Source organism: Eutrema salsugineum, unplaced genomic scaffold (genome assembly GCF_000478725.1).
Source record: "Eutrema salsugineum unplaced genomic scaffold, Eutsalg1_0 scaffold_20, whole genome shotgun sequence".
NCBI classification, from domain to species: domain Eukaryota; kingdom Viridiplantae; phylum Streptophyta; class Magnoliopsida; order Brassicales; family Brassicaceae; genus Eutrema; species Eutrema salsugineum.
In genome coordinates, this window is record NW_006256828.1 from 1,557,901 (window position 1) to 1,582,806 (window position 24,906).

Genomic DNA, 24,906 nt, shown 5'->3' on the forward strand with positions numbered 1-24,906 from the left:
AAAGATTTAACATAATTATATATGATAATTTTCGATTTTTAATGTTTTTATAAAAATTAATTTAAATAAAATTAATTTTGTTTTTTATCTTTGTTTTAAAAAATCGTGATCTTTGTTGTAAAATCGTGATTTTTTATTTGATAAAATCATAGATTTTGATCAGATTGAGATAAAATCATGTATTTTGATTTGATTTAATATTATTACAACCTATATTATAATCGTGATTTTAGTTGTAAACAATTTTTTTTGTTTTTAAATTAAAAATAATTTTAAAGAGAGGTAAAGGGTAATTAGCCACTCTAAGATTCAATGAGAGAGCTTTAAACGAAATTTTTACTTCGCTTATAATATATATGATTGGATGAATTATATTATATCTTTTATTGTGGTTATTAGTACCAATTTCTCATATAACATAACATATAAAAATATGTTTAATTTGTTTATAGATTAGTCATAGAAATTTGTAAAGACCAAAAATTTGAAACTATCTTTTTTCGTTTTGACGACTATTACAACATCATCAAGATATTCAATATAAATCTAGAGTTAAATGACTGAATACCAATGGATGAAATTAAATTGAGGAAATAGGAAACATAGTTTATAAACGAAGTAAATACAATTTACCAAATTCATGGTATCCAGAAATGCCCCTACATTTATGAAAAGAAGTCTTTGCAAACGCATTTATTGCTTATTCTTTTTGTGGGGACAGACAATATTAAAGTACAATGGAATTTTTGAAGAGATCCTATACTATTTGGCCTCTCAATCTTGACTGTCCATTAAAAATTATTTAGAATTTTTTTTATCTCCGTTAGCGTACAAAAATGAAACCAGATAGTTACCTTCCATATTAATGGTGATAACATTGTTGTCTGTATAACCATTTAGAGAAGTTAAACACAGAAAGATAAAAGAATTATTATAAAAATATTGTCAGATAACTTAACATACACTGATAATATGGTTGCTTTATGTTTTTGTTGTCATTGTATAACTGAATGTATATAATAAAATAAAGATATTGACAGGTAACTTAATGAGGCCAATATCCTTAGACGGTCAGAGGAACTCGTACTCAGGAGGAGGTAAATAGGATTATTACTTTTGAATAGTAAAGTGTGTTGTTATCTGATTAACATAGTTAATTGTTAACAGTTAATTGTTAACATTATAAGTTATCTAATCAATTATGTTATCTATGTTGTTCATTGTTATCAGAGAAATCTGGTTCTGATTTATCATCTAGTATCATATTTAAAAATGTTCATCTTATAGGTGGGTATAAATCTTAAATACTTAGTTATCCATAGATCGGTTATGGTTATTGAGTTAACAGCTGAAAGTGCATTTTGGTAATTTTGTTTGCAGATAACTTGATTGTCAGCTCATGTGTAATGTAAACGCAAAATATGCTAGTTAACCCAGCTCAAAGACTCGAAGGGCAACATAGAACAAAGCCAGCCTAAAAGTATGTGTAACTTTTTCAAATCTAATGTTTATCTGACCAGATAACTTGTTTGTGGAGAAAACAACAAAAACAAAGAGTATAACAAGTCGATCTCGTCTTTCCAAAGCAGCTACAAGATCTTGGATTATGCTAAATTTTTGATATGTAATGATTCTCTGGCCCCAAGGCTCATCTCCGGCGGATACAATCCTTTTCGGTAAATCAGTTACCGACATCTGCAAAAAACTCCAACCAACAAAATGAAATCAAAATCCTTTAATCAAAGATAAACAGAATATAGGTGGTGCTAGTCATATTACCTTCAATGCGGCTTGACTTTCTGAATTTCCTCTGACAAATCAATATTATGCACAAATTTATGCTCGCTGGCGACACTAAAAATCGATAGGGGTTTTTTTTAGAGAACAGATACAATGCCAGTTTATTCTTTAGTATAAAAATCATATGCTCTTACCCCAACTAAAAAAATTTAATTTTTAAAAATTAAAAATCTCCAAGAATTGGATATTGTTGTCGTGCGAATTGACACACACAACAGATATTGGGCCCATCTCATAACAAAAAGAGATATGAATGCATATTTGAATAGGGGTTTGTATGTCTTTTTATCATGAACAGTTTACATGAACAGTATAGGTTTTTAAGGAATTAATTTTCATAATTTCTATAGGCATTTGGTGCAATTATAAATCTATTACAAATAGTGGTCACCCAATCTTAAATTACATTTAACAAATATGATTGTGATAAAACAACCCTAGAGAAAAAAAAATAATAACCTTAGAGAACAACACCTCTGCGATACAATTCTTTCCACAACATACGAAACCACGATAGACGATTTTACTTCCATCACTCTGGAACTTCTAATAAGTTTTGTTTTCATTAATCTATAGAAATTGCATTATGAATTAATCCTTAGATTTGGTATAAAAAATATTTAAAATTTTGACCACTAAACAAAAACTTTCCACATGCAAGTTTTAAATTATATATGATATTAATAGTACCAAATCATGATTATAGTTACGTTTGTCTCTGTTTGTCATATCTACAAAACATCTTAAATCCTGCAAATTATTTATTCATTTACTAATGAGCGTCTTATAAGTTATAATAATGGTACGTTGGTTACACCATCAAAATTCCTTAAATTCGGAAATATTATATATATATATATATATGATAAGATGTACCAAGCTTTTATTGTTTTGTTATCTAAAGCCCATGCTCACCAATGATCACCATTGCCAATGTGTTATAATTGTATCTCATTTCATTACACATGTTCGTAGATCTTCTCTTTTCTCAAAAAAAAAGTAATACTATAAAATACTAGTGTTTGCAGAACGTAGGCAGATGCATTGTATTTCTTATCGTTAGAATTATAGAATTTTGGTTCATCTTTTATTTTTTTAATAGGAGAATTCCAAACCGAACCACACACTAATTATCCGAGAGGTCTGTAAAAAATTTAGGTTTTCTTGGTCACTAAAAATGTCTACATATAGTAAAAAGATTGAAATTACTCTACGAAGACTAAAAAGTGGGTTGGAAATGTCCTAAAAACTCTAAAAAAAAAAAGAAAATTCCGAAAATTGTTATTAGTTATCTTAGAGTTTACATTTTTTTTGGCTATAAAAGTATCTTAAGTTATCATACATCAGATTACTATCTTCCAAATAATAAGATTATCATTTTCAGTATAATTTAGACTTGAAACTTGATGGTTTGTATTGATGATTATGTAGAGTCATAATCCGAATTCAATTTTTTAGTGTGCATATCTGAAAAATGCTAATATCCAGTGCCGTGCGAAAGTTTATAGGAGTTTAAGGCAAAATAAAAAAATAGAATTTTTTAACAAAAAATATAATATAAATTTAAAACTATATAAAATATTCAAAATAAAAATTTAAATCTAAAAAAAACTAAAACATAATCTTTTTTCCTTGTTTTCTAATAAACTCTTTCACCAAACTCTCATAATCAAAGTTTCTAACTAGTTCTCATTCTATAGCTATAATAGTTAGATCATTCAATCATTTTTCTTCTTTTTTGCTCCATTTGAATACGTTTTTGGAGGTATCTTTTCTAATATCAATGATGAAAATAAATAATATAGCAAATAAACACGCTCATAAAAAAATTTGTAGAATAATAAGCTGAAATAAAAGAATAAAAAAATGGTGAAGTAAATATGTCTTAGAAAGTTTGAGGAAGGCGATAACCTAAATAAATCTTAGTCAATTTTCTCAACATATTCCCCCAATTTAATTTACAAAAGTTAAATTTCCTAAACATATTCCCCCATTTATATTTTTATCAACAAAAAAAATTGAACTCAGAAACCTTGAATCACATCACTCATACTAACCACATATTATAAAAAGAGGACCCTGAAAACTTTATAGATTCTTTGGGGCTTGAAGCAAAAGCCTTTTTCATTACACTATAAGCATAATATCTCCAATAGTTATAAACTTATTTTGTTGGGATTTCGCTGCGCTAGCTATAAATATCGATATGCTTATAAAGAAAGAAGACTCGTATCAAAATTATGTCTGAGTGTCTATCTACTGTTACGGCAGTTTATTAGAGTGAACATAAAACGATGAATTAAATAAATAAAAAACACAAAACGTTGAAAGTGATTGCTCAACTATAGACTACTAGTAATTTCTACAATCCTGATCAGTTAACAGCCTGAAGCACAAATTTATAAAATTCATTCTTTTGTGAGATTTTCATTAAGGATTCATTAAATGGGCTTTTAGTTCGCATATCCAAATGATCCAAAAAATATGCTTGGGAAATAACTTCATTAGTTCGCATATCGATGTTTCGTCTTTTTTTTTATATATTTATTTGTCGACGATACTTCGTTAATCTGCACGTTAATATTACAAATATGAAATATGATAACCAATGTAACGTGCAAGTCTAATCTCATGACACACTCACGGACTGCGTCCTGATCTGATTTTGACGTCAGTTAGCATTTAACAATAGACATACTCATTACATAATATTTTACGTTAAGAATATTTACATGAAACATTTTTTCTTGGCAAATTATTATTGCAAAGCTTGGCCTCAACGCAATAACTACTCACATCCATAGGCTTTAGAGAAACCTTTATTAAACTAACATAAACATAAACATCAACATCATTCATTCATTCTTGTCTAAAAAGCCCCAAAAACGGTTACATTCTTTTTGTCAAAACATTCTAAGAAGACCTAAACTATTAGTTTACCAAAAAAAACTAAAACTATTATGATAAAAAAAAATGACTAGCTAGAGAGAGATAGAGAAAGACATTTAAACAAATGGTCATGGGAAAATTCAAATCAGAATGATATACTAAAAAACTTTCAAAAAGATTCAATCATGGAACCAAAATATTTTAAAACAAAAATCACAATCCTTTAATAGACAAGGTCAAAGCTTATCATTCACTTAAACAAATACTTAGGTCAAATTTCAGACTTGCTTGCAAAACATAATAAAGTAAGCAGCCAATGTTATATATTAAACGCAGAACAGAGGAAATCAGAGAACCTGAAGAAAGAAAAAAGAGATCTAAGTCTTGATTAATATGGAGATTAACGTTGATGAAGAAGCTGGGATCAAAGGTTCTTGTCACATGATCAATGAAGAGAAAGTTCCACTCCTGGAGGAGGATCAGATTCGAGTTCAAACTCGAGACTTTCCTTCAATAGAAAGGAACACTTGGATACAAAAGGCAATAGGTCAGACATTTCAAACGACAGCTCATCTAGCTAATCTCTTACCAACAGGGACAGTCTTGCATACCAGATCCTATCGCCGATTTTCACAAACGCTGGACGCTGCAGTTTAGCTAGCAGATTCATGACCGCATCGCTAGTTTTCATATGCGGATTCTCCTGTTTCATACTTATTAGTTTCACAGATTCTTACAAGGACTTGAATGGAAATGTTTGCTATGGGTTTGCTACAATCCAGGGCTTCCGTATAATCGATGGCTCAGCTGTTCTTCCTCAAGAACGTTCCAAAACCTATAGCTTACGGTTTATAGACTTCGTACACGCCACTATGTCATTTCTTGTGTTTGGAGCTATTAAGAGATATTAGGCTTATTGGGCCTTGTATAGTTAGTTATTAGAATTATTAGAGTAATTTGTCCCACATTGCTAGTTTCTAACTTAAAGTTGACTAATGTACTTGTATATATATGTGCCTTTAGGCTGATGAATAAATCACTTCCGCAAATTACTTTGACATGGTATCAGAGCCTAAGACTACATAAAGTTTTGGTCTAGCTCTTGAATCAGAGCCTAAGGCTACATAAAGTTTTAATCTAGCTATTGATTCAAATTCTTGTTTATAAGTTGTGGTTTATTGGAAAAAGCAAACCGACGAGGTCTTGCTCTTTTGTTTTTGGTGAACTCGGACCGACGAGGTTCGGGATTTCTGTAGAGCCATAAGGGGTTGGGATTTCTTTATTCGGTGGAAAACCTGGGGAATTTCTCTTTTTTTTTATAGAAAATATGAGATTTCAGAGTCGAAGAATTAAGTGTTCTTATTGTTCGAAGTATGGTCATGATGTGAGATCATGTTATCAGGTATATGGATATCCATATTGGTGGATGGAAAAGTATGGAAAACCTACGGAACATGTGTCACACACTGAAAAATGTGCGTCACATACGGAGGCGTCACAGGTTGATCCTCAAGCTGTGACAGGGCTCAAGAAAGATCAATGGCATAAGCTTGTTCGATGGTTTGATTCGAGATTAGAGATAGCAAATCCTGTGAGTGATAACACCTATACAGATGAGTGGATTATTGATAGTGGTGCATCGCACCATATGACGGGTACGTTAAGTGGTATGTTTGATGTGCATAAAGTCTCACCATGTTTAGTGGGCCTGCCTAATGGAAATGTTGTGGTTGCTGATAGAGAAGGAAGTGTGGCATTGACGGAGAAGTTAACTTTGACACATGTGCTTATTGTCAAGGAACTCAAGTGCAATCTCATTTATGTGTCACAGATTATTGATGCAATGAATTGCATTGTGTTGTTCTCCAAGCAAATGTGTCAGATACAGGATCTTGCTTTGCAAATTCTGATTGCAGTGGGTGAAAGAAAAGATGGATTGTATTTTCTTCAAGGTATTCAGAAGACCGTGAATGTGGCGAAGGTCAGTAAGTTGGGGTCTTTGGAACTTTGGCATAAAAGGATGGGACATGCTTCTGAAACGGTTATTAGGAGATTGCCATAAGTGGATCAAAAGAGTGTTAGTGTTTCTGATTGCGATGTCTGTTTTCGAGCAAAGCAGTGTCGGAATGTATTTCCCGTGAGTACAGAGAAAAGCAAAGAATGCTTTGAGATGATTCATTGTGATTTGTGGGGGCCATATCGAACACAGAGCGTGTGTGGATCCTCTTATTTTTTAACTATCGTGGATGATTATTCTAGAGCTGTGTGAGTTTTTCTTCTTGCTGATAAAACACAAGTTCAGAAAACAATGGTAGATTTATTTGCTCTCATTCAGCGTCAGTTTGAGAAACATGTAAAAATCGTGCGAAGTGATAATGGTAGTGAATTCATGGGTATGAAGGAGTATTTTCGTACATCAGGGATAATTCATCAAACTTCGTGTGTGGGAACTCCTCAACAAAATGGTAGAGTGGAGCGAAAACATCAATATATATTGAATGTCGCACGAGCGTTGAGGTTTCAGGCAAATTTACCAATAGAAATTTGGAGTTATTGTGCTTTGAGTGCTGCGTATCTAATCAATCGTACGCCTTCTGTGTTACACAATGGTAAGAGTCCTTATGAAATCATCTTTGGAAAATCTCCTGCTTATAGTGAGATACGAGTTTTTGGATGTTTAGCGTATGCTCACAATCAGAAACGTCATGGAGATAAATTTGCGAGTAGAAGCAGAAAATGTGTATTTTTGGGATACCCTTATGCAAAGAAGGGATGGAACTTATTTTACTTGGAGACACATGAAATCTTTGTTTCTCGGGATGTCACTTTTATTGAGGAACGATTCCCATATTTGGAGCTAAAAAATGCACAGGTGGATGAGCCTTCTAATTCTAATCAAATGAGGCTATATGTGGATGATAATGTTGGATTTGACGATATAGAACCTGCCTTGACAAGGGAAATTATACAACCTCTCACAAGAGATACAATGACACAGACTCAGGTTGTGTCAGACAAGGTTGCAGAAGAAGAAAGACAGACTATAGGAAATGAAATACGCGATATCTTAGGAATTACAGCGCCACAAACTGAACCTGCATCGGTTACACAGTCTGAGATTGTGCAACCTGCTTTAGTGACAGAACCTGCAGCGGTTACACAGTTTGAGAATGTGCAGCCTGCTTTAGTAACAGAACCTGCATCGGTGACACAGGCTGAAACTGTGCAACAGCCTGCATCAACAGAAACTTTGGGACGAGGAATGAGAAAGAAAGAATCTTCTGTCAAGCTACGCGACTATGTGTGCAATACGACATTTACAATGAACCTCCATTGTGAGTCAGGAGTTGAGTAATGATTATGGTATTGAGAATTATGTGAATTGTGAAAGGTTCTCTGTGTCACACAAGACATTTCTGTGTAGTATAACTGAATGAGTTGTGCCGAAAAGTTTTACTGAAGCCATGAAGGATCCGTGATGGAGAGAAGCTATGAGACTTGAGATTGAGGCCCAAGAATGAAATTAAACATGGTTGATTGAACAATTACCACCAGGTAAGCATGTGATTGAGTGTAAATGGGTTTATACAATTAAGTATAATGCAGATGGCTCCATTGAAAGGTATAAGGCGTGACTCGTGGCATGTGGCAATCGTCAAAAAGAAGGGATTGATTATTCTGATACATTTGCTCCTGTAGCAAAGATGAGCACAGTTCGATTGGTTCTTCAAGTTGCAGCTGGGAAAAATTGGGAGCTACATCAGATGGATGTGCACAATGCGTTTCTTCATGGAGATTTGGATGAAGAGGTCTTTATGAAGGTACCTCAGGGTTTTAGTGCTTCTAAAAAGGGTATGGTATGTTGTTTGCGCAAGTCGCTGTATGGTTTGAAACAAGCTCCACGATGTTGGTTCGCGAAACTTTCGAAGGCACTTTTGGGGTACGGTTTTACACAGAGTAAGGCTGATTACTCTCTTTTCTCATTAGTTCGTGATAAAGTTCACTTGCACGTTCTAGTGTATGTGGATGATCTTGTGGTGACAGGAAGCTCTCCTGAGGTGATACAAAATTTTAAAACATATTTAAGCAATTGCTTTCATATGAAGGATTTGGAAAAATTGAAATATTTTCTTGGATTGGAAGTTGCAAGAAATGCAGAGGGTATATACTTATCACAGAGAAAGTATGCTCTGGATATTATTGCTGATGTCGGTTTGCTTGGTGGTAGGCCTGTAGAGTTTCCGATGGAGCAAAATCATCAGTTGGGAAGGTCGACGACAAAGATTTTGACTGATCCAGAGAAGTATCGGAGACTGGTTGGAAGGTTGATTTACTTGGCTGCGACAAGACCAGATCTTGCCTACTCAGTTCACATCTTATCTCAATTTATGAATGAGCCAAGAGAAGATCATTGGATGGCTGCATTGAGAGTTGTTCGTTACTTGAAAGAGTGCCCGGAAATGGGAATTTTGTTGAAATCTGATTGTAATTTTCATCTTACAGCTTGGTGTGATTCAGATTGGGATGGATGTCCAATCACGAGGAGATCTTTGAGTGGATGGTTGATACAATTGGGAAATTCTCCTGTGTCATGGAAGTCAAAGAAGCAAGATGTTGTATCATGCTCTTCAACTGAAGCAGAGTATCGAGCTATGGTTGGGCATTGAAGGAGTTGAAGTGGTTAAAGAGTGTGTTGTTAACGATGGGTATTGCACATTCGATCCAATGGATTTATATTATGACAGCCAGTCTGCGCTTCATATTGCAGCTAATCCTGTGTTTCATGAGAGAACGAAGCATGTGGAGATTGATTGTCATTTCATTCGAGACGATATACAGGCTGGAATTGTTCAGACCCAACATGTTTTTACTACTCAACAGTTGGCGGATATCTTCACTAAAGCACTTGGAAGACGTCCGTTCAAAGGAATTTTGTGCAAGTTGGGCATTCGAGATCTCCATGCTCCAACTTGAGGGGGGTATTAAGAGATATTAGGCTTATTGGGCCTTTGTATAGTTAATTATTAGAATTATTAGAGTAATTTGTCTCACATTGCTAGTTTCTAACTTAAAGTTGACTAATGTACTTGTATATATATGTGCCTTTAGGCTGATGAATAAATCACTTCCGCGAATTACTTTGACAGGAGCCGTGGTTCTGTTTGATCAGAATGCGGTTAAGTGTTTCTTCCCCGAACCATCATATGAAGAAGTCCAGATTCTCACAGCTTTGCCTGTAGCCATAGTAGTGTTTTGCAGTATGTTGTTTGCTAAATTTCCTACAAAACGCCATGGTATCGGTTTTCCACTCTCTGCTAAATGATGTTCTGCTTAAAAATGTAAAAGTTCTTGTAACTCTTTTAGGTTTCTGAAACTCTCTGTTGTATGTCTTAAATAAAATATCCCAATGTTTGTGTAGATTGTTGCATCCGACATGCTCATGAATCATTTCAGCTGTTTTCAGTTAAAACGAATTACACTACGATTACATTCATTCTGATAGAAAATTCCTTAAAACAAAAAGACAAAACGTTTCTGATGAAAAAGAAATGACATTGAGACAAACTGTTACGGAAATTCAAATCAGAATCACATTACCAGAGTTTTAACAAAGATTCAGTTACGGAACCAACAATTCTTCTTAAAAGACTATACCAATAATAACAATCCAAAATCATTTGTATTTATATTTATTCGGTTTATTTTTTGAGATGTAAGAAAAATACATTACAAAAAAGAAAAAGAAAAAGCAATAACTTAGATTAAATATGAAAAAAACTATAAAAGAATATATGAAATGCTGGAGCAGCAAATCAAATGCCGACAGAAAAACCAGTAATCATAGGAAAATATAGTAAAAATTTGTTTTTGCATATCCATACATAAGAATTATATTTTTAAAAAAGGAATGTTTTTTTTACACAGAGAACAAAAAAAAAAGATAAAGTTACTTTCTTGTGACTGTCACGTTTATAACGTTTAGAATTTTCAGACCACTCAATGGTAAGGTACGATTCCTTAACAAGCCATCCACTTCAAGATAAGATGGTCCTTACAGTCATAAAATCTACCCAAACCTTAAAAAATTATTGGATGATGTATTTTTTACACACAACCTATAATCCTTTGAATAGGCAACAAAATTAAATCACTTAAACAAGTACTTAGGTTTGCTTGCAATGCATAATAAAGGAAGCAGCCACAGTTATATTAATATACTCAACCATTTGCCGGAAACAGAGAAATAAAAAAGCACCTAGAAAAAGAAAGAGAGTTGGATCTTGAGTGTTATGGCGACCAAGGTTGATGAAGAAGCTGGGATCAAGGAAGAGAAAGTTCCACTCTTGAAGGCTCAAGAGTTTCCTGATATAGAAAGGAACACTTTGATACACAAGGTAATAGGTCAGACATTTAAGACCACAGCTCATCTAGCTAACCTTTTACCTACAGGGACAGTTCTAGCCTACCAGGTCTTATCACCGATTTTCACAAACGGTGGACGCTGCGATCTAGCTAGCAGATTCATGACAGAAATGCTAGTTTTCATCTGCGGATTCTCTTGTTTCATACTTAGCTTCACTGATTCCTACAAGGACCTGAATGGAAATGTCTGCTATGGGTTTGCCACAACCAATGGTTTCTGGATAATCGATGGCAAAGCTGATCTTCCTCGAGAAAGTTCCAAAAGCTACAGACTACGGTTCATAGACTTCGCACATGCCATTATGTCGTTTCTGGTGTTTGGAGCCGTGGTTCTGTTTGATCAAAATGTGGTCAACTGTTTCTTCCCCAACCCATCAGCTGAAGTCTCGGAGCTTGTCACATCTTTGCCCGTAGCCGTAGGAGTCTTTTGCAGCCTGATGTTTGCTACATTTCCTACTAAACGCCATGGTATCGGTTTTCCCCTCTCTGCTAAGTGCTAAATGTCTAAATGATGTTCAAATTCTCATAAAGCTTTTGGAATCTGAAATTCTCTGTTGTATCTTGTCTTTACCAATCTTCTGAGATGATCTCTTTAATAAAATATTCTTCATCTAATCTTCCTTGTATTTAGATCTCCAAATCTCTGAGAAGAGTTTCTGAAGCTTCTCCTACAATCGTTTTATCCAATGTGTGACCTATTAGTAGCTTCCATGTTCCTTTATTTGGCACGCACCCATCAGCCACTATCTCGTTAACTAATTGAACAGCTTTCTGAAACTCACCCTTTTTACACAAACACTTCACCAAAGAGTCTAGTGTTTCAACCTCCACCGAGATGCCTCTACTCCTCATGCTTAGATAAAGAGTATATGCGCGACTTGGATGATTTGTACAAAGACCTCGGACTACTACATTACTTGTCTTAACATGGATGTTCCAAGTTAAACGATTTGGAGTTATTCCCCCAAGAATCATCTCGTCAAGGAAATTGGCAGCTTCAGGAAACTTACTGACAGCACAGAACCCACTGATTACTTTCCCATATAATCCAACATCGGGTTTCAAACCCTGAAGATTCATTCTATCGAGAAGTTCAACGGCTTCTTGAATCTTCTGCTCCTTACATAGACCGTTGATCAAAGTGCTATAGGTTACCATGTTTGGCCTGCAGCCTCTAGCCATCATCATCTCAAATAATTCCATGGCTTGCAAAGGACGTCCATCTTTGCAAAGACCGTCCATCAAAGAACTATAAGTGAAAACATTCGGCTCGATGCCTCTACTTTTCATCTCTTCTAGATATCTTATTCCTTCGTCAACATTTTTCGATCCACACAAACCGTGAATCATAGAGGTATAGGTAACAACAGTTGGCGCACAGTCTTTTTCAACCATCTCCTTAAATAACTTCTTCGCCTCATCTATCCTTCCAAATCGACACAAACCACTAATCAAGGTTCCATACGTGTAGGAATCCGGATCACACCCTCGTTTAGGCATTTCATGAAATATCTTAAGACCAGCATCCACTGTCCCTTCATTTCTGCAGAGGGCTTTGATCAAAACATTGAGAGATGCAACGTTAGGAGGCAAACCCATCTCTCTCATGTTCTTGTAAAACTTAAAGGCCAATTTTAACTGATTCTCTTCCACGAGAATAGCAAGAACAGTGACGTAGGACTTCTGGCTAGGATCACAATCAAAATCCTTCATTTTGTGAAAAACCCTTAAAGAATCAAACGGCCTATGAACCCGTCCATACCCTCTGCATATCGAAAGCAATATCTCTTCACTAACAACGCAATTCTCAATCTTCATTCTTGCAACCAGATCCTCAGCTGCTAAGAATTTATTGGCAGAGACCAACCTCGAGACCATGTAACCAAAAGAGCTCTGATCATGTAAGAACCCGTTTGCATATTCTGCTGTCGCGGAATCAAAAACCGCAATCAACTTCTCCACGTCTTTTTCAGCTCTCATCAGTTTGATAACCTGTGAAGGCGTGATAGTTTTTGACCACTTGAACATCTTCTCTTTGCTACCCATTTATTATGCCAAAAAATGACGCCTTTCTACAAGAAGTGAATAATAAAAAACGATTATAGAGAGACAATCGCAAAATCTCTGCTACGCATTAAGTCGAACAGTTTGTGCGCATTAACGCTTCTACAAGCCTCAAACGAAAAACCCATAAAAACAAAGGCAAGATAAATCATTCGATCATCAAATCTTACGAATAGAGAGAGCAATCAACAGGTAAATACGACGATCTCACTAACAATTTTTCTCGTCTGTCTATGAAAATTACGCGGGTTAATACAAAACACTTCTCTGACTTAAATATAAACCTTCTCCGTAACTCACCAGGATCGAATCGAACGAAGCAGCAATGAACTCGTTAAACGAGCTAGAGGATGAATCCAATCGCCGGAGAAGAATCGATAACCAGTTTAGCGACTTTGATGAAGGTTTATAGGAGGACGGTAAACAAAAACACGGCGGGCATTTCTTATGAGAGTCTCTTGATGACTTAGAGGGTCTCTTCTCTACTCCGCAACATAATAAATTAATCAAATTTAAAACAAAATCTATTATTTATTGTATGTATTTTCAAATTTAGGATTACTAAACACCCACAATGGATTATATGTTGTCATTTGATTTTGTACTATTTTTTTTTTTTCTGTATCAATTTGAAAATATTCTACAAATTATAATCCAGGAACCATTACTTTTAGTTATTATAGTTGTTGGATTTGGAAAGAAAATACAAAAAATTATCACAAAAAGAGTAACTAATTTGGTTAAAGATTTTTAAAATCTAGAAAAGTTATGAAGCACTAAAACTGCAAATCAAATGCCGACATATAGCCAATAAAAATAAGGAAATTAACAGAAATATTCATACCTTTAAACCAAGTAATTTTTCTAAAAATCTACTTTCTTGTGACTGTCACGTTCAGTAATTTGAAGACCACTCAACTCAAGTAAATAAGAGAAAAAATATCTACAAAAATGTACAATACTGTTTATCTTCAAAATGAAAAAGAACAAAAAAAAAATTATACGAAACAGATGATATGATGATATGGAAATTCGATTGGCTAAGACTCACTGTGTCTCTTAAGCCATCCACTTCAAGATAAGATGGACCCTACAGTCATCCAATCTAAGCCAATATCTTCCGATTCTTATCTAATCTCATCATTCCTCACCGTTGGATCATATTACACGATCGATCCCACTGTATCACCATAGACCGCAATACACTTGATTGAGATAATCAAAATCATCGTAGCCGTCCGATCACCAAGTATCCACTCTTGAAATACGCGAAAACCTCATATTTCGCTTCCTTCCCTCTCACTGTCACACAAAAATCATCTAAAAACCACTGAAGATGGAGTCACGCGTGCTGCTACGCGCCACCGCAACAGTCGCCGGAAATCCTCAATTGAGGCGACCAATCGGAGCGATCCACCGTCAATTCAGCACCGCGACGTCGTCGTTCACGGCTTTCGCTAAACCGATCGGAGCAATCGGGGAGGGAGGGAATCTGATCTCCGGTCGTCAGCTCCGTCCGATTCTCCTTCTCGATAGCTCGCCGGAGAAAAGAGAGATTCTCAAGCCGGTCAGAGCCGCCGCCGCAGAAGGTGGAGATTCCGCTGGGTAAGAGGTCCGTTTCTGGCTCACTCGGTGTTGACTCGTTTGACTCGGTGATCTGACTCGTTTTTTGTTCCGCAGAGAAACGAAAGTTGGATTTCTCGGGAAGTATCCGTGGCTCATCACCGGTTTCTTCTTCTTCATGTGGTGAGTGTGTCCCCTCACGATCTTATTAACTAACCTGCGCACGTGATGATGCGCACTATAGCAGTTTGCGTGTGATTTTACCGCCAAATTTCGGTGAGTATGAATTTACGGTTTAACCCCTTTTGTTTGGACTTATTATAATTTACACAGGTACTTCTTGAACGTGATTTTCAACATTCTTAACAAGAAGATCTATAATTACTTCCCTTATCCCTAGTAAGTAAACACACTTAATTATAGTTTTACTTTTGACATAAATACATTTACATTTTACACTGGTATCTAGTGTCTTTATCTCCATCAGTTTATTTGTAAATTAAAGTTTTGAGATTCAATTTATTTAAAAAAAATTGATTTATACATGATTCGAACCATATACTGCTGGTCCAATTAAGAATCGAATCCGAATATTGTATCAAGAGAATCCATTTGTCATTTACGAAAAAATGATAAAAAATACTTTTTGTCATTTTCAGTTTCGTGTCTGTTATTCACTTGTTCGTTGGAGTTGTCTACTGCTTGGCAAGCTGGTCCGTGGGCCTTCCTAAACGGGCCGTAAGTTTCTTCTTCATAGCTCACTACACTCTTTGTCAGTTTGTTGCTTTTGAGTTTTAGCTTAGTGTTTTACTTTCACCTTACAAGCAACAGTGTAACTAAAGAACAAAATAATTAAAAAGAAGGCAAAATGTGGGGCGTTCCGAGAATCGAACTCGGGACCTCTCGCACCCAAAGCGAGAATCATACCACTAGACCAAACGCCCAACTGATGAAAATCCTTATTATATTTTAGTTTACCTATTGGTTGTTACTTGGCTCATGTCTAATTTTCTGAATGATTCAATGGTTGCAGCCAATTGACTCGAAACTCCTCAAGGTATTGATACCAGTTGCAGTCTGTCACGCCTTAGGCCATGTCACTAGCAACGTTTCCTTCGCTGCTGTTGCCGTCTCCTTCACTCACACCATCAAAGGTACTCAATTTTTCTTTCAAAAAACATTTGATATACAACTATATTGTACATACAACATTTTATTTCATTTCATTGAATCAAAATCCTAAGCATTTATGTCCTTGCCTATAAATGCAGCGCTTGAGCCATTCTTCAATGCGGCTGCTTCTCAATTCATTCTCGGACAATCCATCCCCGGAACACTATGGTTGTCTCTAGCTCCTGTTGTTCTCGGTAACCACAATGATCATTTCAAACTCATTTCTCATATTCTTATGTTTCTTGTTTTCTAAGTTTTCTTGGATTAACCTTTAAGAAAATCGCAGGAGTTGCAATGGCTTCGCTAACCGAGCTATCGTTCAACTGGCTTGGTTTCATCAGTGCGATGATCTCAAACATCTCTTTCACTTACCGAAGCATCTTCTCCAAGAAAGCCATGGTTCTTGATCCTTTTCTTCACGCTACTAATTAAGTTTTTCAAGTACCAATTTTGTAAACCTGATTTTGCTTTTTTTTTTTTTGTTTTGTTCGTCTGATTTTTCAGACTGATATGGACAGTACAAATGTTTACGCTTACATCTCCATCATCGCTCTCTTCGTCTGCATTCCTCCTGCCATCATCGTTAAGTCTTTTTAAAATTCACTCATAGCATTTCTCACTAGTTACGTGTGGTAGAAGCAATATTATTTATTAGGGTTTTTTGTTGGTTATCTTATGGTTAGGTTGAAGGGCCTCAACTGTTGAAACACGGTTTCAGCGACGCGATTGCTAAAGTCGGTATGACTAAATTCATCTCTGATCTCTTCTGGGTTGGTATGTTTTACCATCTCTACAATCAGGTAATATGAACTCAAATTTTCAATGTTTTTAATCTTTGACCTTAAAACGACGTGCGTTTATAAAGGAAAAGTAAAACCTAAGAAAACCGCGGTTGCAGTTGGCTACTAATACATTGGAGAGGGTCGCACCGCTGACTCACGCGGTTGGAAACGTTCTGAAACGTGTGTTCGTGATCGGTTTCTCCATCGTTATCTTCGGTAACAGATTTACAACTCTCTTTTTATTTTTCATGTTTCCGTAGTTAAATCTATCTCGAACTATATATATTTATTTGAAGGTGGTCACAAATGAGAAAACTAATGTATTTTTTTTTAAATGATTATGTTATCTGCAGGAAACAAGATATCGACACAGACAGGTATAGGAACTGGAATAGCCATTGCTGGAGTTGCTATGTACTCTATCATTAAGGCCAAGATCGAAGAAGAGAAACGGGTCAGTTCATATTCATACTCTTTTTCTTAAAATGAAAAATTAACAAAAGTACAAATATATAAAAAAATGAGGAAAAGATGATTAATGTTAGAAATGTATTTTTTTAAAATTTTTTAAACTTCAGAAAGGAAAGACGGCATAGAGAACCGGAGGCAGACGGCGGTCGACGGGTGCATAAACATTTCCTCCGATAAATGTTTTATATAATAAATAACCAAAATGCAATAGTATGTTGTATTTGTACCATCAACCATTGTTTTCGAGTTTTTCCTCTTTCTTTTTTTCACTTTCATAAAAGCTATATATAATTTTTTATTCTGCTTCTTTTGTTTTTAATGGAGAACATTTCCATTACTTCTGATATGCAATTATCTTGACGGATAAAGAGCATAATAATGTATTTATTCAATCTTTTCATCGTCGTAAAAGAGTATAATAATGTATTTATACACCTTTTTTTTTTGTTACCAATACTCTTTCATTAAAGTTAAAATCAACAATATCCCTAGCTTGTGAGAGCTAGAAAGACCGGGTTGTTGACTCTGTAAGTCTGTAGCCTATCTTAGATTCTTAGTCAACTGATCTTTTGGTTTGAAAATTAATTGAAATGACTGCAAATTGCAAATGGACAAATGAGGAAGACTGTGATAATTAATTACAGCCGTTTTTGTAAATACATTAATTTAAGATAATCCAATTTGATGACTTTTTCAAATTGAAATTCTCTAAAAGCGTGTAACATACTTTCGGTGGTCGATCATTCGAATTGCTTTTGCGCAAATCAAGCAATCAAACTAATTAAACTCGTTAGTCTCTTTCCGTTGCTTTCTCATCATTATGATTTTTTTTTTGTCAACTCATCATGTTTTTTTTACCAAACGTTTGGTAATGTATCAGTATGACTAACGTCTAACTATGCTGCATAATTAACTCGACCAAACGTTTGGTAATTTATATATATGTGTATATAGACCAACATAAACCACAAAAAAATGGTTCAATTACGAAACCTTCTCTGTTTCACCTTCTTCATCATATCTTTCTTGCTAACGCAAACACAGCCAAGAAACCGCCAAACATTAACCGAACTAATCGATCAAAACGAGATGTCACCAGTGCCGGAGAATCACGGGAGCACAACGGATGAGGAAGAAGAGCAAGAGCCAGTCTTTATCCGAGATACAGGACATGGTTATGGTCTCTATGGTCGTCATGCGAGTCACACCAACAATGAAGAAGATAACTCAAACGAGAACGAGGACAACGATCAATTCTACTATAGAAGCGACGCTTTTGGAAACCGAAATGGTAGATTCTAAGTAAAGATATTGAGATTTGTTTGTTTTTTGGATGATTTGGAATTTCTATTTCGTATTTTGGATGATTTGGGGATTTTTTTGTTTGTTTTAGTTATCTGCTTGGATTGGCAGCCCTAAAAATGACACAAAGATTCCAAGTTCTGTTTTTACGAATCTCATTATTTTAGAGACTTTTGTTATTGTATTGAAAAAAAAAACTCACAATTGTTCAATGGTTGGACATTCATCATGTGAGTCGAAGATAGGGTTCGAATTACTTTGATTTTAATCATGGCTAACCACTTTAAAAATGTTAAATACATAATGAAAGATTAGTATTGACTTTGCAGCGCGAATCTTCTAATTATGCTGTATAGAAACTCTGTCATCAAACTATCTTGCAAGCAAATTGTGTTTTTTTTTTTCTTTTCATAGTAGTAATGTTGTCGTTCCATATTTTTTTTTTTAATTTTTATTCTACAAACTATAACTATTATATAGTATGAATGGAAATGAAAACATCCAAAGAGATATTGATTGCAGATATATTGATTAATTTTAAGGTGGATGAAAACTGTTGATATGCTTTGAATCTGATCACATATTGCTTGCGATGGCACCAGGTAGGGTTTCAGATGTCCAGTCAAAAGCAGCAAACACATCAATATATGTTGATGATATGATCAATCTGATCACATAATGATGCAGATAAATATTTGGAAATATTCCAAATATTTTAATTATTTATTTTATTATTAAAATAATTTCCTTTTATTGTTTTAAGGTTTTCGAGTATTTTAGATTTGTTATAAATAAGCCGTTTAGATCTAAGTTGTATTTAGTTTTTGATGAATTAATGAAATTGAGTTTTTGTCTCTTTGTTCCTTGTTTTTGGTAGATCTAAAGAGATCTCAACGAATCTAAGAAGGCTTGATTTATTCGGATATTCTCAGACTAAATGAATAATCTCGCGATTATCATAGTTTTCCGGGTATTCTCAGAATCAACGGATCACTATTTTATCTTTTTAAAGTTTCCGCTACATCACATAAGTAAAGATATTGCTTATTTTTACAACACAATGGCAAAACTTTAGCAAAGAATGTTCGCTTATGTTTTCAGTTGCTTATAATATCGTGAAATACTGAAATCACTTGTATAAAGGTTGAGTAGTTGACAAAAAAAAAAGTAACAGTTAAAAAAAGGTAATTTAAATTACCTCGTTGTATGCAAACACAAACCAAGCCGAACCAAACGATTTGTATTGACATTAGAAAGTAGTGAAGAGGACAGAGAACCAAATCGAACTCTAGAATCCAAGCATCCAGAAACGGAACTTTTCTTCAGCCCAGCCACTTGGGCCAGGTCCGATTTGGTGACACTTTTTTTTTTTTTTTTTTTTTAACTATTTGACTGTAATAGTGTCATTGTTTTCTTCTTTGATAATTAATCAGGATGATCCAGAGTACAGTGACAACTATTTTTCCAAAGTGCGTATAGTAGCATACTCGCCAGATTTTCTAATCGATATAAAAAATGACATTATTTCAACTGTTTACATAGGAGATGTTAGATAATTCACACTTTTTGGAGAATCGATCCTAGACCAACATAGAAACTCGTACACAAATGAGAATCACTAATTAAACACTACCACTTAGTTAATTGTTAGTTTGCGATGATTTGATTATTATTTTTAATCACCATTAGAATCACTAGACCATTATCACTGGTTAAATTTAGTATGTAATATATGATTTATAAGTTGAAAAAGTATGCAATACATAGAGTTTCAAGTTTAAAGGCTGGAAAAACTATGATTGTAATCTGTGAAAAAATCAAGTTTAAAAATGTAAAATTCTCTATTTATATCTGAAAAAATTGAAAAAAATGAAAGCAAAAAAAAAATTAGCATTCTTTTTTATTGATTCTCCTCTGCATTAACTGGTCAAATTTCGTATGCAATACATATTGTAGGCGTTTAGCAACAACACATTTTTTTTATAGAACAACAAGTATAATCCTACTACTAATAAATTTATTTATTCTCGAATAAAAACAAAAAGGTAATTTAGATTACCTCACTTGTGAAACGCAGCAGCAACAACAACAACAGTCCAGAGAGAGAGAGAATGTGGTACCAACATAGATTCGAACACCGGTCCTCAGGGTAAGTGGAATCTAAAGTTTAGAAACCAACCACGTGGACCAGATTCGAATTGGTGGTGGCAAATTATTAAAAATTTATTTAACTTCAAACTAGCAAAATCGAAAGAACTATATCGACGTCTATATACTTATTTGTGTAATGATTTGCGTTCACATCAAGTTTCAAAACTTTATGTTTACGTGTCAGTTCCAAAATTAGTTTCGGCTGTAAAAAGATCACTTAGCCATATTTTTCAATTATATGTTATTTTTTATTGGTTTTTATATGATGATGTATAAAATAAACTTAAAAAAAAAACCGGTCTAAATTATTATATTTTAATACTTAATTTCCATGTCAAATTAAACAATTTTTAAAATTTTATAAAACCAAAATTAGAAAAAATAGATATAACAAAAAAGTAAAAAAAAAAAGAATCTGAAAAAAATCATTTCTAACTAATGCAATGTCGTTAAAAAAAAAGGAAATCATCTCTAACTAATGAAATATCGCTTATTTGTATAGTGATTTGCTTAGGTGCTGAGTCCACAACAAGTTTCAGAATGTTTTGCTTATGTGTCATCTCCAAAATGAGTGTCAACTGCAAAAAGACTTTTTAACCCCATTTTAATTACATATTATTTTTTATTGGTTCTTATCTGATGATGTGTTAAAATAACATAAAACAATCCACTCTAAATTATTGTGGTTTAATGCTTCATTCTATTGTCAATCAAATTGTTTCTAAAAATTTATAAAACCCAAATTTAATAAAAATCTAACAAAAAATAAAAATCAATAAATAGTCTAATAGAATGACGGTATTTGTAATGTCTAGATTAGGGTTTTCGACTTCATTGTATAAATATGTACGACTTCTTTCTAATTCTTTCACACCTTTTTAAAATTTTTAATCTCTTTTTTTTCTTCGATTAAGTTTATATAATAATTTAAAAAACTATGTCTAAAATACATAGAACAGTGATCAAAATCGAATAAGTTCATACGGTACTTAAAAAACTACGTCTAAATTATATAGAACAGTGATCAAAATATCTCAAAACTATTTAAACTAAATTATTTAGATACTAATATATTTTATCTATTATCTTTTACATTGTTTTTACGATCATTTCTTCAAACATTAAAATGCAAGAAAATTTAACAAACAAATATATTCAACAATAGAAAATAAAAAACAAATAAAACTACTATTAAATTTTCAAATAATCAAATAAAAAGTTATATCGGGTTGAAAAATTCACTACTTGTTTCTTATTAATTGGCATAACCAGACACGAGATTAACGCTAGTTTTTTTGTTTTAACTTCCACGGTGATTCGTGTTAGTGTCTCATTCTTCCAGTTGATTTTGATTTGGTTTTTAAATAAACAAGGAATTGTACAAACCATTGCCTTAGATTTCGATGAATTTTTTGTCAAACAACTTTTCCCTCGCTCGGAGACCACATAACATCAGAGGAGGTATCCTTTTGTACTTTTTGTTAAATAATTCATATTATCTTTTATTTTGGCAGTATTGTGATTCTTTTTTTTTAATTTCTTACCTAATTTTCTGTTTTTGTCTTCATTTGATTTTCTCTGTAAATTTGAAATTATTTTTGACTTTTCTGAAATTGGTAAATGAGTTATTAATATGCCTTGATTGACTATAATTGTTGTGAGATTTGATATTTCCTTAAATTGGGTTTATAAAATGCTTATATGTATTCCAAGCATCCGCTAGGATTTTCAAGGACAAAAGCATATAGAAGAAACACAAATAATAGAGATAATGGTGAGGACCTATACCTTCCATGTGTTAATGTTAACATTGTTGGTGACTACATCTATATCATCCCAAATTGATGCTGCGTGTGATGCAACACAAATTTCTGAAGATTTGCAATATTGTGGCGAATCTCTGATTCTTGGTTATCCATGGAGTCCTCCATCAAAACTTTGTTGCAGAAATATACAAAGAAACAAGATGAAATGTATATGCCAAAGTGTTACAAAAGTTTTCTTGCAAAACTATGACGTAAATAGGCTTCCCAAACTCTCTCATGCTTGCGGCGACATTTTAGTCCCTGGGTCTTACTGTGGAAGTAAGTGTAATTAAATCTACCTTCTCGACTCTCATCATCTTCTCCTCATATAATCTTTTTTTTTTAATTGATGTTTCAGTTTATAAAGTTCCTGGTGATGCATGAGATCAGAAACCTGCATTGGAATAGTTCAACTCTCTTTCTCATATCTCTATCTAATTCATTAGAATTACTATGTTGAAAAGAGTACTATTTTCATGGTTAAAAATAATGACTAGATATTCTATTATAAATTGGGGTTTTCTTAGTTATTTTGTTTTTATATAAGTGTTCTATTCGAGAACACTCAATTTGGAGAAGGAAAAAAATGGGAATCGTAGTCGCCGGCTTTGGTGGCATCACTGTACTACAGTAGACAACGGCAATGCTTTTTCCTGATCGTCAAATTGCGTCGATGCGTTAAAAAACGAACATACCCAATTTGACCAAAATTACTGGTTTCAGTTGAGAAACATCATTACATTTAGGTTTGGAATTATTATCAGGTATCCGATCTCCGATCCGATATCCGGTCATATCCAATTCAGAAAATCGAATATCCGTGTAATTCGGATCCGAATCCGGATAGTGAAATTAAGTATTCGGTTATTTCGGATACGGATCCGTATAATAAAAATGTTTGAAACCGGGTATTCATTATCCGTTATCCGTTTCTTAAATATTTATTTATTTTTGATAATATTTATTTATTTAAAAAAATTAACTTTAAAATTGTTTTTGGTTTAACTCTTTTACATATGATTGAAATTCATATTGCATGATAATTTTCTATTTCAGATTGTGAGAGAATAACATAAAAATGGATAGCACATGGACATGAAAAAAAATTAACTTCTCTATTACTATTTTCTCTTTTGTTATGTAAACTTTTAAACTTTGTGCTATTTGAATGCTTTTTAATTTTTGCTATTTGTAATTTTTTCTGTGATGATACATTTTAATTATCTATGTTATCTCATTATAATTTTTAAAAATTGAAAAAAAAAAATAAATCAAAGAAACCAGATATCCGGTCGGATATCTGTAAATATTCGGTTCAAACCAGATATCCGGAGTTTTCAGATCCGGATCCGGATAGTAGAATTGATTATCCAGCAGATCCGGATCCGGATTCAGATACCTTGAAAAATCCGGAGCTGGATTCGGATACCTTGAAAAATCCGGATATCTGGTTCCGTTCCACGACTAATTACAATCAATCAATTATGAATGACATATTCTTTATATATTGATTTTTTTTCTCCTAATTTCTTACTCCCTCCGTTTCATAATAAGTGTCGTTTTAGATTTCATTTTTTGTTTCAAAAAGAGTGTCATTTTACATTTTCAATGTAACTTTTTATTTTATTTTCTGTTTTATCCCTCATTTAAAGATAATAGTCTTTGTAATTAAATGTTATAAAAGTAAACTAATTAGGGATATATTTGTGTATTTTATTAATTTATTAATCTGTCTGAAATGTGTCACAATGACACTTATTATGAAACGGAGATAGTATTATTTTCCATTTTTTTTTTATTTTTTTTTCATCGTCATTTTTTCTAACTTCTTTTTTTTTTCAATTTTTACTCTTATTTTTTTGATGAAAAATAATAATTATAAAAAGTATATAAATTAATTAAATAATTTTAGTGTTAGTGTTTTTTTTCTTTTTTAAATTAAAAATAATAATTATTTCAAAATATGTAAATTAAATTGTATCTTTAACTTTAGTTTTTTGTTCTGCTGATAAAAACTCTCTAATTATATAATAGAATAAAGTTGTTTAACTTTGACTAAAATTCTTCTTAACTTTTATAAGTGATAAGGAACATGTTGCTTTTAGAATCAAACTAAAAATAAAATTTTGTTTTGTTTTTTCTAATACCCATACTAAATAATTGGGAATTAAAAATATGTCCACACGATACGAGACGATACCAACATAGATTGAGCAAATAAAAGCAAGAATTTAATACTGTGATGTGTTCTCAAGTTTTTGTAAGATCAGCTGCCTAAGAAGTAACAAGCGATTCTACTTTTTTTTTTTTTTATTAAAAATCAAATCTTGCATGGTATATAGCCTCCTACCCAGTATACTTGAAAACTGAAGTTTTGACACCAAATCACTTGGATCAGATTCGATTGGTGCTACAGTATCCACAAATTGACATAAGTTACTGTTTTTATTAGTAAGGTTGAGATTATTTTTTACTAGTATTAT

General features: G+C 33.4%; 5 protein-coding genes, 1 non-coding gene and 1 pseudogene across 7 annotated transcripts; 5 read left to right on the top strand and 2 right to left on the bottom strand.

The window, feature by feature from the left end:
• The first annotated feature begins 5,082 nt into the window (after positions 1-5,082).
• Positions 5,083-10,012, top strand: LOC112086449 (protein DMP6-like). The gene is given in 4 exon segments (XM_024155385.1): positions 5,083-5,287; positions 5,290-5,575; positions 5,778-5,782; positions 9,837-10,012. Coding segments are annotated over 4 exon segments (672 nt in total).
• An 815-nt stretch (positions 10,013-10,827) lies between these two features.
• Positions 10,828-11,999, top strand: LOC18015955 (protein DMP6). The gene has a single exon (XM_006398228.2). The coding sequence runs from the start codon at positions 10,980-10,982 to the stop codon at positions 11,610-11,612; it is 633 nt and encodes a 210-aa protein (XP_006398291.1). The 5' UTR covers positions 10,828-10,979; the 3' UTR covers positions 11,613-11,999.
• On the bottom strand, positions 11,632-13,671 carry LOC18015957 (pentatricopeptide repeat-containing protein At5g46100). Its single transcript, XM_006398227.2, has 2 exons — positions 13,477-13,671; positions 11,632-13,184 (listed from the first exon to the last, which is right to left on the bottom strand). Exon 2 carries the CDS (start codon positions 13,156-13,158, stop codon positions 11,740-11,742), a length of 1,419 nt encoding a protein of 472 aa, XP_006398290.1. The 5' UTR covers positions 13,159-13,184; positions 13,477-13,671; the 3' UTR covers positions 11,632-11,739.
• A 725-nt stretch (positions 13,672-14,396) lies between these two features.
• On the top strand, positions 14,397-17,601 carry LOC18015956 (triose phosphate/phosphate translocator TPT, chloroplastic). Of its 2 annotated transcripts, none has more exons than XM_006398230.2 (12): positions 14,397-14,781; positions 14,857-14,922; positions 15,073-15,138; positions 15,399-15,477; positions 15,773-15,893; positions 16,011-16,106; positions 16,199-16,311; positions 16,417-16,494; positions 16,596-16,712; positions 16,811-16,910; positions 17,048-17,148; positions 17,273-17,601. In XM_006398230.2, the coding sequence occupies exons 1-12, from the start codon at positions 14,513-14,515 to the stop codon at positions 17,288-17,290; spliced, it is 1,224 nt and encodes a 407-aa protein (XP_006398293.1). In that variant the 5' UTR covers positions 14,397-14,512; the 3' UTR covers positions 17,291-17,601. The 2 variants fall into 2 exon arrangements, with proteins under 2 accessions (XP_006398293.1, XP_006398292.1); XM_006398229.2 differs by having other exon boundaries at positions 14,478-14,788.
• On the bottom strand, positions 15,612-15,683 carry TRNAP-UGG. The gene has a single exon. It is a non-coding gene; the product is annotated as a tRNA-Pro (tRNA).
• A 555-nt stretch (positions 17,602-18,156) lies between the features above and the next one.
• On the top strand, positions 18,157-18,584 carry LOC112086435 (annotated as a pseudogene).
• Positions 18,585-22,343: 3,759 nt separating this feature from the next.
• LOC18015958 lies at positions 22,344-23,059 on the top strand. The gene is made up of 2 exons (XM_006398231.2): positions 22,344-22,702; positions 22,782-23,059. Exons 1-2 carry the CDS (start codon positions 22,390-22,392, stop codon positions 22,805-22,807), a joined length of 339 nt encoding a protein of 112 aa, XP_006398294.1. The 5' UTR covers positions 22,344-22,389; the 3' UTR covers positions 22,808-23,059.
• The last annotated feature ends 1,847 nt before the right edge of the window (positions 23,060-24,906 follow it).

Bases quoted from the DNA above. Each gene is read 5' to 3' on its own strand.
- LOC18015955 (XM_006398228.2), top strand. From the start codon at position 10,980: ATGGCGACCAAGGTTGATGAAGAAGCTGGGATCAAGGAAGAGAAAGTT.
- LOC18015957 (XM_006398227.2), bottom strand. From the start codon at position 13,158: ATGGGTAGCAAAGAGAAGATGTTCAAGTGGTCAAAAACTATCACGCCT.
- LOC18015956 (XM_006398230.2), top strand. From the start codon at position 14,513: ATGGAGTCACGCGTGCTGCTACGCGCCACCGCAACAGTCGCCGGAAAT. The intron at 14,782-14,856 runs GTAAGAGGTCCG...TTTGTTCCGCAG, and splicing joins GAAGGTGGAGATTCCGCTGG to AGAAACGAAAGTTGGATTTC. The intron at 16,312-16,416 runs GTTCTTGATCCT...CTGATTTTTCAG, and splicing joins TCTTCTCCAAGAAAGCCATG to ACTGATATGGACAGTACAAA.
- LOC18015958 (XM_006398231.2), top strand. From the start codon at position 22,390: ATGGTGAGGACCTATACCTTCCATGTGTTAATGTTAACATTGTTGGTG. The intron at 22,703-22,781 runs GTAAGTGTAATT...TTGATGTTTCAG, and splicing joins CCCTGGGTCTTACTGTGGAA to TTTATAAAGTTCCTGGTGAT.